This window comes from Hydractinia symbiolongicarpus, chromosome 7 (genome assembly GCF_029227915.1).
Source record: "Hydractinia symbiolongicarpus strain clone_291-10 chromosome 7, HSymV2.1, whole genome shotgun sequence".
In the NCBI taxonomy this organism is placed as follows: Eukaryota; Metazoa; Cnidaria; class Hydrozoa; order Anthoathecata; family Hydractiniidae; genus Hydractinia; species Hydractinia symbiolongicarpus.
The window spans coordinates 15,400,281-15,417,707 of record NC_079881.1 but is presented as its reverse complement, the minus strand read 5'-3'; the positions used below and the strand labels follow the sequence as shown (position 1 = coordinate 15,417,707).

The 17,427-nt window shown below is 32.7% G+C and overlaps 1 protein-coding gene across 1 annotated transcript in view; it reads left to right on the top strand.

The window, feature by feature from the left end:
* The first annotated feature begins 2,359 nt into the window (after positions 1 to 2,359).
* The window catches only part of LOC130648417 (uncharacterized), a 32,594-nt gene continuing 17,526 nt past the window's right edge, over positions 2,360 to 17,427 (top strand). Inside the window, exons 1-3 of the mRNA XM_057454468.1 lie at positions 2,360 to 2,491; positions 7,108 to 7,360; positions 16,878 to 17,022. Of these exons, the coding sequence (XP_057310451.1) occupies positions 7,149 to 7,360; positions 16,878 to 17,022 (357 nt within the window). The 5' untranslated portion in view covers positions 2,360 to 2,491; positions 7,108 to 7,148. The remainder of the gene's footprint in view (positions 2,492 to 7,107; positions 7,361 to 16,877; positions 17,023 to 17,427) is intronic.

Sequence of the window (17,427 nt, the reverse complement as noted above, 5' to 3'; positions counted from 1 at the left end):
ACACATCACCAGGATTATCATGGGACGCCATGTTGAAAATGACTGATATGGAGTTAGAATTGATGACAGATGTTGATATGTTTCTGTTTATTAAGAAGGGTCTAAGAGGTGGCGTATCGTATATTTCAAACAGATATGCGAAATCAAATAATAAGTATACTAATGATTATAATCCGGATGAAAAATCGAAGTATACAATGTATTTGAATGCTAACAATTTATATGGGTATGGAATGTCACAATATCTACCAACTGGTGGATTTAGATGTTTTACCGAAAGAGAGATAAAAAAAAATGTGATCTAGCCAAATATGAGACAGATAGTAAAAAGGCTTAATATTTGAATTCGATTTGGAATATCCAAAGGAACTACATGAATGATTATCCACTAGCACCAGAAAGAATGAATGTTACCAAGAATATGCTATCAAACTATTGTAAAAAAAAATCCAGAAAAAGTATAATATATCAATCGGTGATGTCAAAAAATTAATCCCAACATTGGACAAACAGGAGAAATACGTAGTGCATTACAGAAACTTACAATTATATATATCATTAGGATTAAAAGTTAAAAAAGTAGATAAAATATTAGAATTTGATCAATCCCCATGGTTGAAAAAATATATTGATTTCAATACAAATAAACGAACATTTTGTAAAAACGAATTTGGAAAGGATTTCTTCAAACTTATGAATAACAGTGTATTTGGAAAAAAAATGGAAAATATTAGAAAACGTGTAATAATGGGGCGTTCTAGCAAAGTTTTCGTACTAAAACTGTGCTAGAACCCCCATACCTATAACTACTTTTTCTAAGAGAAAGATCAAAATTTTGACGTAATAATACGGCCCTAAAACGCAGTGAATCTTGTTGTATGATGATAAGATTGGTGTTTAATTTCGGTAAATTCCTGAAGTAGCATTCACAGTTTTGCATAAATGCAACGGAATCAGTTTTCTGTTACTGTAGAGTAGCATTATCAAAATTATCTGTCTCATAATTTTCATTAAAACGTTATTATCACCAAATGCTGAACTGTCCGTTGATTCTTAATAAAGAGACAATCAGGGTGAGCCAATTGAGTTTTTATATTTCCCTGTTTTTTTGTGTGTTTCTTGAAAAATGTCTCAATCTTAAATCACGAAGAGCAGAATTTTCTTTGTTTATATATACGTCACAGCATTTTGATCAGATGATGCTAAAAAAGTACCCTTTGTCATAATTTTATTTGTTTGATCTGCCAGCAAAGTTGCTGTGTAACTTTCATTTTGCTCACAGCGTAGACAACTACCTTGTGATATACCTGTTGTTTTGAGGAGTGACGAAAACTAAAAGAGCAAGACACCACATATTTGTTTATATATCACGTTCTGTATAGATTTGTTAGTTAAGAAGACAAAAAATTGAGATATCAGTCGTCGTTTATAACAGTATGTGCAACTAATACACACTTCAATATATTTTTAACTATATAAGATAAATCTAAAGAAAGATGGTTATGTCTTTCAGCTGATAAAAATAAAGTAAAATATTGGATTTTAGTCTTTGGTGCAGGTATATCTTTCTGATTTCCATCCTGTTTTTTTAAAGAGCTCCAAATTAAAGGCGGAGCAGGAGATGATGAGTCAAGAACTAACTTTTCTACCATCTTTAATTATCGCTTTCGTGAGATTGCAACAGCACTTTTAGAAATATAACAGATGCCCTTTAATAAATTTTTTTTACATCCATTTGCCACTTAGGAAGGATGATTGAAGTCTTATACGAAAGGTCAACAAGAATCAAATAAAATTTTAGTTTGTTTGACGTTACCTTGTCAACAGACGAAAACAAGTGTTATTATACTTTTATATATGGCACTCCATTGCAGAGTATCATTTTTTAATATGTTATTTTTATATTTGGCAGCAATTTTTGCTCGAAGAATAATTCGCGATACCAACAAATACTAAATTTTTGAATTCTCGCGGAATTAATTTCCGCAGTTGGCTAAGTTTAATCCATTTCGCAGGATGATCAAGAATGATATTTCGCAGAAAAGAAAAAGATATTTTTTTGCAAAAATTTAAAGTAAAAGCTGTGCTATTTAATCGTTTATTCTTTTATGGAAAGAAACTATAATCGGCAGGCTTTTCTAGGAATTAAATGTGGGATTTTTCGATGTTGAAATGTTTTACATTTTTTACGGAATAAAAATTCGCCGTCGAAGACTTTTAAAAGGTTCTGTGAAATTTAATTTAGCGTTATGATGTTTACAAAAATAAAAGCTATGTAAACCAGCAAAGTCAATACAATAAAAAACCACAAATCATCTGCGGTGGAGTATTGTACGAAGTTCAGTGAAGTGGGTTTAATATTTCACTTAGACTGTGACAGAAAGATAAAGAGTGTGGGATGGTTGAAGACATAGTCGAACTTCTAAAATGGTAGATTTTTCTTCTTCTTGTGAATTAGTATGAAGCCGCAGTTGCATTAGGACGTAGTTAGGTTAGTTCAAAACGATTATATTTAGTTTCAAACATGTACTTGATTATGTTTTTTACTGAGCTTTACTAGCAGAGTGGTGTTTACGCTGAATCTTAAGAGAATTAAGTTTTAATAGAAGAGTGACGCTCAATTTTACTAACAGAGCGATGTTCAATATTACCCGGAGAGTGATGCTCAATTTATCATGAGGGAGATGTTTAATTTTACTATGAGGATGACGTTTAATTTTACTATAAGAGAGATGCTCACTTTTACTATGAGAGAGATGCTTAATTTTACTATGAGAGAGATGCTTAATTTTACTATGAGGATGATGATCAATTTTACTATGACAGAGATGCTTAATTTTACTATGAGAAAGATGCTCATTTATACTAGGAGAGAGGCGCTTAATTTTACTATGAGAGAGATGCTTAATTTTACTATGAGGATGATGCTTAATTTTACTATGAGGATGATGATCAATTTTACTATGACAGAGATGCTTAATTTTACTTTGAGAAAGATGCTCATTTATACTAGGAGAGAGGCGCTTAATTTTACTATGAGAGAGATGCTTAATTTTACTATGAGGATGATGCTTAATTTTACTATGAGAAAGATGCTTAATTTTACTATGAGGATGATGCTCGATTTTACTATGAGAATTATGCTTAATTTTACCAGGGTAATGATGTTCAATTTTACTATGAGAAAGATGCTCAATTTTTTTAGGAGAATGCTGCTGAATTGACAAGGGGAGTCAGGCTGAATTTAATTAGGATAAGATAAAATAACTTCATTTAAAATCGACACAATTTGCAATGTTGTATAAGATATTTAAAAAAAATAAAATTTACACTGAATTTCCCTACCAAAAATAATTTCATCAAGTATATTGAGATAATATTTTCTCAGGTGGAGGATCTAAATACTAAGTGCTAGCCCGGTCTTAACTTTAAAAATTAACAAGTGAACTTTGACAAGTTCAAAATGTGTGAATCTACGCACTTGTGGTGATGAACTTCATAATGATCCCTGGTTACTTCATTGTATTATAACCCATTTGGAAAAACAAATTTCAGTCAATAACCATATATATGGAACGTTTCTTGTACTTCTCCTTCCTGTATTGTGCCTGCTGTCATGCTTTTCATTGTTTGTTGATTGTACCGTCGGTTCGGGTTCAGCAACAATGTTGTTGGGCAATTTTGAAGTGAATTCTTCTTTAAAATAGTCAAACTACAGTGGTAAATCGTTTCCGCTTTGACATTAGCGTCTCGAATGGCTCCATCATTTCCCTGGATAAATTTGATAATTTTGCCAATTTTCCATCTTCCTCTTGGTAAGTATGAATCATCTTTAATCAAAACGACGTCTTCTTCCACTAGTTTTCGTTTATCGTCAGTCTTTAATTTTCGATAAAGATTGGATTGACGGAGTTCGTTTATAGACGTCGCATTAAATCATTGTAAATTTTATATGTTCTTTTTTTATATAATAATCCTACTATGGCGAAGAAAACAATTTTAAAGATGTTTCCACCTTTGTTCTTTTTCCTTTATCCACACTAAACTCACCTGTGAATCACTCTAACAAAAAACCTTATTCACATGAATTCTACCTTTCCATCCATCTTTCACGTACCAATGTGGAGAAAAGCAAACATCCCATTAATTCTAATCTTGGAATTGAAATTCGCCTCAAAGAAGCCAGTCTTAGATACTATAAAACTTAAATTCACATTGCTTCCTGACACAACCCTCATATACAACACAGCGCAATAAACTTCCTTAGAACTGTCTGAAAAACCATGAGTCTCTATTAAATCACTAATACAACCAGTAAAAATGAATCTTGGAACTCTTGCTTCATTTAATGCTTTTAATTCCTCCACAAAATTTTCCCTAAAAAGCTAAAATATTTTGTGGTATGTTATCATCCCAACTTAACTTATCACTACTAAGAGGAATTGAAAAGTAGTTTTAATTCTTGCTGTTTCAGCAGAATAATACCTAGAAGATGAAAAACCGAGGTTGCTGTACTTAAAAGACCGTGCTTTGCCTGAAACTAAGTCATCTACATAAAGATGTCTAACATTTTTTCGATCAACTCTTTCAAAACAGTTACTAAATATTTGCTCAAATGATGTCTAATGGTAGCATTTAACAAAAAGGACTGCTGGTAGCTTTAAAACCAGCTCTTAAAAAACGAAAAACAACAATGGAATCATAACCCGCAGTCAAATCTAACCCAAGAAAATGTAAAAAAAACTTTTATTATCAGATTTACCAACTTGCCAAAAAGCTTGGTTAATGTCAGCTTAAATGCCAACTCGATTGTGGTGGAATCGAATCAAAACGTCAAAATTTTTCAAAGGAAGGTTAGGACCAGAGTACGGACAATCATTGAAAGACAATCCTTTGGCATAACAGGAGGCATTAAACACTGCACTGATATTTGTTGTATCCTTATCTTTCCTGATGACTGGTCTGTGAGGTATGTAGTGAACGTGACCGTTTTCCCTACACAACTCATTTAGCAGAACACGTTTAACTACACCTTCCCATTTCGTAGTCACAGAAAATTTGGTTGTAATCATCGAGAATTTCTTGCTTTTTTAAACGCTTTTTACAAACATCAAAGTTATCAGGAAGGCAGTTATGATCAACTTTAAACAGTAGCTTCGTGACATACCTATTCCCATCATAATAGAATTCATTTTGAAATTTATTTACAAACCAATGTCCCCAATGTTCCAAAACTTATCTCAATCTTGTCTTAAAATATCAATATTTTCCACAGGCTCTTCCACGGAGCAACGCATATTGAGAACTTCTACACAGTTCATTTCATCAGAAGACTGTTTACAAATAGAATCACTTAAAACTCAACCTAACGTAGATTCACAAGCCACTGTTCCTGTTGCGCTTAGTATTCTTTTTCCACTGAAAACGTTGAAGTAATGGTCAATGCCTACTGGTAGCGCTTCCTAAGTTGAGTTATCATCAGCAAATGTTAGTTGTCTGAATTCTTCAAGCTTGCCTGCTTTGTTGATCTGTTGGCCTTTTAGAGTGGAACAAATGTGAAGGACACAGAGAGCCCCAACATAGGTAAAAACATCATCGATTCCAACATACCTGATCTTAAATTGAACAACATCCAAATTACTCAATTTGCTGTTTTTACTCTCCCCAAATATCTTTATTACTACCCTTTCAGTCCTAACTTTTTCAATTTAAGTCTTTTTCTTACGTTCATAGAAATATAACTACTTTGACTCCCCGTATTAAACAACATTCTTAATAGACAAACATTGTCAGAATTTGTGTTAAAAATACGAGCCTTGCTGTTTGCATTAATATACTGCCGTTTTCATTGGAGGCAAGAGATACGTCATTAACTTTCCTGTGGTACATTTCCTGATATATACTTAGATTTACAATTCCTAACACTGTTGCCTTCTTCTAAACATAGAAAACATTGACCCTCCTTACGAAGAATTCCATTTCTGGAAGCTATATTCGTAACAGTTTTACATCTTGACGAAGGATGTTGTTTTTTACAATCGACACACATATTCTTAGATGTTTGTACAAACAGTCCTGATGTTGTGAAAGTATCATTTCCCTTTAATTTGGAATTAGGGTTACGCTCAAAGTTGGAAGCACAATTTTCTTGGGCTCTGAGCTCATCGTTCAAGCACTTTCAAACTTTCAAGATGTTAAAAAATCAAATCATCAGGCAGTTTATCCTTAAGCAAAGGAATTAAAAGACATCTATAACCTTTGTTTCTAACTTTAACGATCTAATCTATGATTTTATAGATTCCTTAACCCCTTAATGTTATCTTTGCTCCTAATTTTACTTATCTTTAATAATGATTCCATATGGGCAGAAATGAGCACTTGCTGATTACCATATCTTTACTTTAAAATATTAAGAGCTTCCTTGTAATTAGTTAAATTACAGAGCCAAGGGCTTCATCAGACAGATATTTACTCAGGTAATTGAACCTATTAATATCAATTGTTAGCTCATTATCGTAGACGGATACCTGAAATTGATCCCAGAACCCTTGCCATATGAGAGGATCCCCATAAAAAACGGATATCTCCATCTTGGGTTGTCTACAAACATTGAAGGAGCTTGCTCACAAACGACCAAAAATAGGTGTTTCGTTAAAAATTTCTGAAGTGGAATTTTTTCCTAAGGTCTTTTGATAAGACCAAAAGTTGACGATATGCAATATTGACATATACGCAAATGAACTCGTTGTTATGGCGGCATATCCACTTTTTACAATATTTACTGGTTTACCCAAATTATCCATTTAGCTGTGAATATGTTTATTTAATTTGCATCAAGGATTTCATTAGTGCTAACGTAATGTTCGCTCTTGCAAATATAGTACAATACATCTACCATTTCAGTTACGCAAGTTGTATAACCGTGACTATGCAAGTAATGCACTAATTCTATTCTTGTTTATTCTATTCATGTTTAATGATAAAGAGGATGAGTTGACTTACATATTTGTAATTAATGGCGTTAGTATAAACGTCAATGGAGATCATTGACGTTTACACTAACAAATTTATCACTATTTCCTCGTCTTCATTTCTTTTCGCATTTAGAACTTCAAGAATAAAAAGTGGAGAAACGATCCGCAGCTACGATGGCTGCAAGAAAAAATCGCGCTACCTGTAGCCTTTTTGTGAGAGCTTTAGTGCCAAGATTCCTTTTTCTGGGGCATGGTGTGCTATGTGTCTCGCTGGTATCAAAACAAGAACATAATAACGAATATTGGTATTTGACTGTCTGCCTGGGTTTGCTCATTCTCGAAGGTATTTTCAATGTTTTGATTCGACATGGCAAGGAGTTTCACTGGTATGTGTTTTTATTTTATTTTGACATGTATTTTAAAGTCAGAATTATTTACCCGTATTTATGCCTAGGGGCTGGGGAGGAAGGATGAAAATGGAGTTGGGTTGTTCAAAATTCCCCTGACTGGCATGCTTTTGTTATTAACATCAGGGCGGTTGACTTTCTGTGGCTGAGTTTTTATCAATTGGGAATAAAAAAACTCTGCCACGCCCACATTCAAACTGTCTATCATATAGTTTTTGAATTTCTTGATATATTTATACTAAATAGTTCAAACAGATTACTACCCTTGTTATAACCGCTATAAACTGTTATAACCAAAAAAGTAAAAAAAGGGTAATTAAAATGCACAAAATAAAAACTATATCTAATTGCAATGGCGTATCAATTGGCGCCTTAATAAGTTAAGGGACTATGCCTAAATAGGTAAAATATCACTCAAATTAATACAATAATATGCAATATGAAAGGTTTAAGGCACATATTGCTAAACATATGCCAACAATAGATCTCTGGAAACTTTCAGCAAAAACTCTTACGTCAGCAAAAACTGTGCTGCCATTTATCTTTGTGGTATTTTTTAATTGTCGTGAACACAGAAATCACTCGTACCAACTTTTATGACTTAGAATTAAATATAAGGAAAGTTAAATGGCAGGGCTCCCCCTCCCTCCACCACTACACTCTTTCCCTATACCTCGGCATCAATAAGGTTAAAAGTTCGTATTGTTATTGTCCAATTTTTAAATAATAACGCGTTAATAATAATTATTCACCTAAAGTAAAAATTTTAAAAAGATATTGTAAACAATAACGTTCTTTTAGAAGAATTGCTTTTCGACAACTTCGCTTTAAATAGAAACTTAGGCTGGAACCTGTCGATATTGTGCACCCTCGTCCCCAGGGTTTTTGCCTTTTTGATACGACGGGTGGCGTCGAAAAATTCCCTGGTATCATTAACCGGATTTGGAATATGATTGGCTTTCACATTATTGCATAATTATGATAATTTATTTCCTTAGTCAGCAAGAAGCCGTGATTGATCAGTTTCGTGGTCAAAACTTTATAAATCTAGCAAATTTACTTTAAGTAATTCAAATTTCTGAAAAACGTTTTAGTGTTACTTTGTTAGATGTATTAAAACATAACTAACTCGGTCTTGGTGCTGCGTTGTACACCAAGAAAGAATAGTACACTGCTGAAATAATAAAAACAACATAATTGTATGAAATCAGATGCACAGGAATAAATCTTACAATTATGTATATCTATGGGGACCCTATTTGCAAAAATGTATTAAATATTTACTTAAATTGATGAATTTATTCAAGAAAAAGAATATAATAAAACTGGGGGCGTTGCATGAAACTCAATATAAACTCTGTTCGTTAAAATTCGTTGCATGACACTCAATGTAAAACTCTGTTCGTTAAAATTCGTTGTATAAAACTCAACGCAAAACTGTGTTAGTCAAAATTCGTTGTATGAAACTCAATGTAAACTCCGTTCGTTAATATTCGTTGTATGAAAATCAATGTAAAACTCTGTTCGTTAAAACTCGTTGTATGATACTCAATGTCAACTCTGTTCGTTAAAATCCGTTGTATGAAACTCAATAATAAAAACTCTGTTTGTTAAAATTCGTTGTATGAAACTCGTTGTATATATATAAAACAAGACGTATGATATACGCAAACAACCTCGCGAATAAAGTTTACAAAAAACTGTCTATCAAATTGTGTTTTTTTTACGAAGTTAGGCACGACATATTTTGCTATTCAAATAGGCAATAATATTTGTTACGCACTACGCAATTATTTTTCAAAATTGATTTGTGAGATCTTCTTGAACGGAAAATTCCTCAAAAAGTCAATTTTCGATGGGTCAGTCTGGGGTAAACTGACTGACAGGAAGAAGAAAGACCACAAGCCCCACCTAAAATCTGCGAAATTCAGTAATTCAGTACTCCCCCCTCCCAAAAAAACAACAAAAAACAAACAAAAAAAACAAAAAACAACGGGGTATAAGAAAGTCACTCAGTGAGAAAAAGCAAAAAAAAAAATAATATACAAGTAAATCTTAATTGTTCGAAAAAGAAATAACTGCAGCTTAAAAAATATTACCAGAATTGTCACAAACAGAAAACTTCGGTAAAAAGAATCCTGTACACTTATGGCGCGGAGACAAATAACAAGAACGGAATCAGAAAAATTATGTTTTTTCGAAGTGTTTCCGAAATCATATTTCTCTATATTGGAGTGTCATTAGCGTAGCGAAAAGAATTTCGTTCTCGTCATTATTTATATATAGTGGAGCGTCTTCGTTTTTCTCTTACGTATTGTTGTGGAAATTTTATTTTTTGCAGACTACTTTTCAGGCATTTGGGAAGACCTTATTTCTGCCTACATTCACTTTTGAAAACTTTTATGGAAACACCTTTACTTTACCAGTTAGCTAAATAAAGCTTTGGAACACTTATCTTTTTAAAAAGAAAAAAGAAAAAAAAAGTAAAAATAGTTACCAAGATGAGATTCGAACATGCGACTGCTCTTGTATCGGTGCTCAGAGAGGCTAAAATTTCCATTCTTGTAGGACACATTTGCGTTTTAATACAAGCTCACGAGCTTGTAATAACAAAGGATACTATTCATAAAGATCAGTTTTATTGTTTGTGCTGTTGTTTGGACTTCTTGCTTAGGTATTTCAGTTATTTGTTGCAATTTTTACTATGCCTGGCGAAAATTGTGCTATATTTGGCTGCCCTACATCAAGGAGAAACAAAAGCTCAGTATTTTTAAAGTTCCACTACCGAATACTGATGTAAACAAGAAATTGGGGATGTAGAATCATTACGAAGGATAGAGTCATTGATGATCAGCTGAAAAAACGCATCGCAACATTTAAATTACATATGTACGAACGTCATTTTTCTCCAGAACAAATCTGGGTTTATTCAACTCGCAAATGCATGAAAGAATGAGAGCTACCTCATCTCAATCTTCCACAAAAAAGTATTGGTCAAACCACTTCAATTTCAACACTTCAATTCAAAAACGGAAAGATTTCAATATTATCCAAGATCTTTCACCGCCTCCTTATTCAATCACTATATATAGAAACTTCTTTGACGTCAGTCAATGAATTTCGAAACTGTCATTGAGTAGCTGTTGGCATATTGACATTTAAGACACACACACTAGTTATCGTTACTTGTACTTCATCTAGCCACATCATTCCAAATTATAAAGTATTCATTTACCAATCTCTCTTGTTTTTATTGAGAATATTTGGATGGATGTTACCTAGTGATCATGAATTTCACACCTCCTATAAAACGTCTTTTATAACACACGAAGGACTAAAAATTGCAGTCAATTCAATCAAAGAATTTGTTAAATTCCTTTCAGAACATGGTGTACCATATATTCTTTCAGAAAAATTTTGCCAGGATGACTTAGAAAACTATTTTTGTGACATTTCGAAGTTTTGATCGAAATATTTTTTCGAATGTTTAAAAAAGATCTTGAATTTGTTTATTCAATCTTCACAATCCACCTCTGTCCCGTATATTGATCAGTGTCTTCGAATTGTCACAGTCAACTTTGCACGCCTGTAAAATTAAAATAGCCTGCTTTTTGTAATTGGTGCACTTCTTTGAGAAACGGAATCTTGTGTAAAACTTATTTACAAAAAATCCAGCTATATATTGCAAACTTTTCAGCTCATTTTCAGAAATCTCCAAAACAGTATCCGGAAGAGACGACGTAACCTTTATTGGTTTTTGAGAGATGAATTAAAATGTGATTAGCAACTTCAGGTAATAAAGTGTTGCTTAAAGTCCCATCTTCAAATTATCTCCTAATAAGCCTTAAAAAAGTGAATAAGAATCCTCAGCATCACCATGAAAACTTTCAATCGGGGGCTTTATTTTGTTCCAAAGTTCGACAGCTGTATCAGTTGAATATTTAAATTTATCCTCTGAAAACATACAACTGACAAGTCATGCTTAACATTGCAATGTCTAGTTAGACCACGTTGTGATTTGCACACTTTATCGCAATTTTGGTAACGGTAAACCTCAACCTTGCAGCTTTCAAATTTTGTTACAACAACATCTAATTCTGTGTTAAAATCCACATTATCTTTCAAAAAAACACCATCAATTAACTCAAATAAATTATCAAGATCATCTTCAGCCAAGTAATTCTCTTCTATTTGTGCCACCATTATCAAATTCCGTGCAGTATAAGAGGGTCGTCCGACACAACTTAAGGATAGATTGCGTAAACAATGTCGGTAGTCGTTGCCTCCAGACTATCTTTTTTTCCTATGACATTGGTTATACACAATATGCACCATGACAGTTAGTTATTTATGTTCGTATTCACGCGTTCATTTGATTTCATACAGTGCGTTTGCATTTTCCTTCGTCCAAAAAACTCACACAAGTTACACTTTAATAAAAAATGCTAAAAATCATAAATAATTACTTTATTCTTGAACCCATAGACAAATAAAAGATAAAAAAAACTTGAGTGAAACAACTGCAACAACAAAGGTGAAGTTTCCCGCTGGGAACGAACAAAACTTTATTTTTAGATTGTCGGATACAGAGAACTGTCAAAAATAAAAGAAAAACGAAAGAAAAACTTGCAGACACTTTCCGTAACCACTGAACATTTTTGAGGTTCGTGGCACATTTTGTGGGACATTTTTGATTGCTTTTACCGTTTACTGTTTACGTAAAGTGAAGTTCCAGAAAGTTCATAGTTGCTTTCATTAACCTTTTTCCTTGCCTCCAGTTTCTGTTCAAAGGTTTCTAAAAAAATTTCAATGTCCTAAACTTCTTAACCAATTGGTGACTGCACTTAACAATATGTTGAACATTCAAAAAATGTTGCAGCACAATACCAAACATACAGCACCTATAAAAACCGGAACACGGTAAAAAAACTTGTACAAAATCAGGGTCAATCTCTTACGTCTCTGCCTATGCTGGATCTAGCACAGATCGTTTTATTACTGAAGATACAAATGTTGCTTCAAAATTTCATCCTGGTTTTATGGTTCTGTTTGATAAAGGTTTCAATGTCGAAGATCTGTTTTTTCCCCACCAAGTAACATGTGTTCTACCTGTTTTTGTTCGCCAAAAAAAAAAATTTACAAGATCAGAAGTTTATCATGGTAAAAGAGTAGCACGCGCAAGAATACACATTGAGAGGGTTAATGGACGGTTGAAAGAATTCCGATTTTTGGAAAACAATATTACCAGTATCAATGATCGATATGCGTGATCACATTTGGACAATTGCTGCAACTATTGTTAATATGCAACCCCTATTAGTAAAGTAGTTCTTGCCCCAAAAATTGCAGTGACATAAGGCTTCTTGACATATTATGAACAAAAAGGCTCTTTTTAAATCACAAATTTATGAAAAATGTTAATTTTGATCATGTTTTTTACAAGCATATGTATACATATTATTAATTATTAAATTATTATTACTTATTGCATGAAACTTTTGCAGTCATTTTAATTTCGCGATTTTATGTTTTTCTTTTAAAAATTTAGTTTAGAACCATTTTATATAGGTGTGATAGTTGTCGTTGGAGAAAATCGTGGACAATACTTTGTTGTTTTGACAATATTCCAAATTACTTTCAAATTTGATTATTCTCCTCTTATATAACGTTGGTGATATTTTTTCGTCGTATATACATAAGCATATACATATACCAAAGCAATGTTTTTTACAAATGTGTGGCCTTAAAAAAAGCCGTTTAATTAGGAATATTGTTAGCTAAGGGGCTCATAGGGAAACAATTGGTTCAATTCCTCTGATACTTCATTACTTAGCGACATTCTTGCAACATCATTTACTATTTCTTTTAAAATATGCATGTAACAATATCATGTATTCTTTTTTTCGAACAATTCTGGCAAGATATGCATATTGAAAAAACCCTTCAAAAGTGGAATAACATTAATGAATTCTGAATTTTAAAAACTCTCACTGTGCATGACTCTTTTGGTAGATAAACAACAAAATTTGTGTATGGAGAACCAGTAACAAACATTTGATACAGTACTTAAATGTAATATTGATGTGAAAGCTTTAAACTGTATACACTAGATTTTAATTCCAAACATCTTTCTGTTTTACATACTCTTTAAATGTTTTGTCCCAATGAGTAAACAGACACTTAATTTCCAGATTGCCAGGTTCACAGCAGGAGCATTGCACCAGTCCATCTACACTAGCACCAAGTATATGTTTCTCCTGATGGATCTTAAGTCCAGATTCTGTACATTTTGAGGGTATGTATCTTTTACGAGCATATTGCTCATGCTCAGTTCCCCAAAACAAAGCCAGCGCATGAATCGGTTTGTTATAACCCAAAATTTTTGCAATCAAATTATCAACAGATGATTGTGATGGGTTTTTGTTTTTTTGACAGGGAAATAGCACTGCGTGAAACAGATGCTGTGGTCATACCATGGCGGTAACCGAACCAGTGCTTATTACTTGCTTGACCTTTACTCACATCTTCAATAATGTTAATATGATTCTCTGTCCTGTTTTCTGCAAGTGTAGCAAGGAATTCAGATGGCGATGATAATTGTTTGCAGATGTCTTCCATGGTCAGTGGCTCCACATTTAAAAGATCTTCTGGTACAGAGTTGTACCTATGGTCATTTTCAAGGTGAACATTCTTTCGAAAACATAAAACAGCCGATGCTAATTGATCCCAATTAATAGTATTAGCTGTACGTTGATGCACAGCACGAGGATCAAACGAAGTTCGTGGTACTTTAACATGGTCTGATGGATACTCAGGATGTGATCTTTTAAAAGACATTGACGACATTTTTGCAGGAAGATGAACTTTTTGTCGACCTTTAGCCACTGTTTTGTTCCAAGCTTAAGTTTTGGACGTACATGTTTTATTTAAACCCAATGAAATCTGATGTACAACAAAATGGAGCAGTGCAAAAACATGTTTGCGGCTTTCAATGTATCCAGCAATGCAACCACATTCAACAGTTAAAACTTCATGGTTACCAATTTCATACACACCCAGGTTTTATAACCCGAGTTTCATTAACCCGTGTTTGTGGTATAACATCTCCACGAACAAAACAATAACGCAGACATTGAGATATGTTATTGAACTCAACATTTTTAACATGCCCAGCATTCATTAAATTCTCTTCCTCATTTAAAGCTTTGACAGACAGACTTTTCTGTGCACACTCCAGAAGGCATTTGGTTGTGATATCAGTATAGTACACGTATTCAGTCATCCAGTGGTTATCTGTTCTGTAAAGGGTATTTTGATACATGCGACAGTTTAGACACACGTCGGTTTTGAATGTCTTCTTGTTTTCTTTCCAACGATGAAGGTACAGGGAGATTAAGCAATTCTGCTGCAAGCACTTTCTTAATTAAATCAGCTTTAAGTACCCCCCTCGAAGGAACCCCCCTAGCTAACAAATAACTCCTTAAGTTTTCAACACTCCACTTGTTTAATTCTTCTTGTGAATACATCATTGTTAGACAGTTTCTTACCAATGTTTACAGTAAGTAACCTTCGCCGAAACTACATAAGATACCCTGATTTTCCCATACTGCATTGCGCAGTCATAAATTTAAAAATGGTATCACTGTCAGTAAAAAGGTGTATTAAGCTGGCTAGCTAACTTTTATATTTTACAAGTCTAGTTTTAAATTGCGGCATCTAGTTATTTATATGTTCAACGAAGAAACAATACCAAAGCTAGCTTAGATAGCAGCTGGCGGCTAGCTAAGTATAAAATATGTTTTTAATGTCTTATAAATGTTGGCTAAAAAATTTTTTTACGCAACCAAGGTTGATAATATTAAGTTTAAAATAGGGTCAAAATTAGCATATTGCTTAGCAACCTTTAGTCCTTATATCTACGCTACGCTACACTATGATCCCTTTCTTCTCTCAGCTTTAGCAATTTTCCCAGTTGAACTATGGTGAAAGTTTCCCCAGAAGCAATGTATGCTGCGTTTAAAAAGCAGTATAATGTGCTTTAGCATGACACACTCCCTTTCGCTACGATTACGTAAGTAAACACACTAAGGTCGGGCGCAAGCTAAAACACCTACTAGACAATGTTGAAATATGGACCGGACGCGGTGAACAAAGATTAATTATTGCCACAGGCTTTCTGCTAGCGTTGATCAAAACGTCTGTTTATCTTGTATCAAAACTTGTTTTGGAAGAGTATCAACTTTGTTAATGAGTCCACGCAGATCGTTGCTTTTTACTTGTTTGAAATTCCGAAAGAAGAATGCTTTCTAGCGCTTCTTCTATTATTCTTATTGTATTGGTTGTAATAATTTACTCTTATTTTCTTATTCACTTTGTTCAACCGAAAATAAGAGCCTTAGTGTCTACGTAATCTCTTCAAGACTTAGGACGCTATTCGAGAAATAAAATTTAGAGTGGAGTCATCTTCGGTATTCGAGTCTCAATTAATGGGCTTTGCGGCATCATGTTCAAAGGGACTTTTTTGTCATCCGAGAGATGACGTCTAACTGGTTTAAATCAGAAAAAAAAATCACAAAATGGCCGCTTTCGACGAGGAAGCATGTTGTAAACACAAGAAAATGCGGCTTTATATTTTCTTTATTATTTTGAATTTTACTTAATAAATGTTAAATTACTAATTCTCAATATAGTATAAACAGAATAATAAATAAATAAATAAATAAATAAATAAATAAATAAATAAATAAATAAATAAATAAATAAATAAATAAATAAATAAATAAATAAATAAATAAATAAATAAATAAATAAATAAATAAATAATTAAATAAATAAATAAATAAATAAATAAATAAATAAATAAATAAATAAATAAATAAATAAATAAATAAATAAATAAATAAATAAATAAATAAATAAATAAATAAATAAATAAATAAATAAATAAATAAATAAATAAATAAATAAATAAATAAATAAATAAATAAATAAATAAATAAATAAATAAATAAATAAATAAATAAATAAATAAATAAATAAATAAATAAATAAATAAATAAATAAATAAATAAATAAATAAATAAATTAAAAAAGTGGTGGTTTTAAATAATTTGAATATAAATTTCAATAACCCATCACGAATTCTAATTTTTTTTATCGTAACTATCCCGTAATACTGTAAAAAATTATATTAAATATAAATCAACTGATCCGGCTCTGTGAACCATATAAAGTATGACAGTTTAAAACGTACGGACTAACAACACAATATACTTGATTTCAAAATCACTACTAATCGAACACACATTCGGAATATAAAAAAACAAAAAAACACAGTGTGAGCTTTACACGATTTACAACATACTACACACTGCCTGTTGTATTCTATGTAATAATAAGCCAAGAACGAATGTATTGACAAACGTAAAGCTGAATGGTAATCTATTTTCTTACTTTAGCACTGTGAATTATGCATAATGAATCTGATTTTATTTAGGGTGTGTCCAAGCGCATTTCTCTACGCAATAGTACTTATCACTACGCTGATAGTTTTAAGGGAGAGGCGAGTGAAGTGCTTAGTAACAAAAAGTTCTGTTTTTTGTGATAAATCTGTTTTGGATGGAAACGACGCCATTACTACGGTAAGCAAAAATTTGTACTAGAAAAATAATGCATCGAAATTTACAAGTTATTTTGTGTGTTTATCAACCGATTTCGTGTAACCAACTTAATTGAATTGTTTTACCAAATCCGCCAATTGTAAGCAACTTGGTATGTATGTGTTTGTGGACTAAAGAGATTCAATTATGCATTTCTTAACCATATTCCTGCTGGGCTCTGTTTGGGGCCCCGTAAATGCTAAGGGGTTTTGGGCTAATTCGACGGGTTTTTGTCTATCAACTGTGGTATGTACCAGCATTGCCTATCCAATTTTCCTCACATGGCATGGGTTGACCCGTAGCTGTGATAAGAACACTTGCTAAACATAGCCGCGTTGTAGACCAAACCACCGACCTTACGAAGATTACAAAGCGAACTCCAAAGCC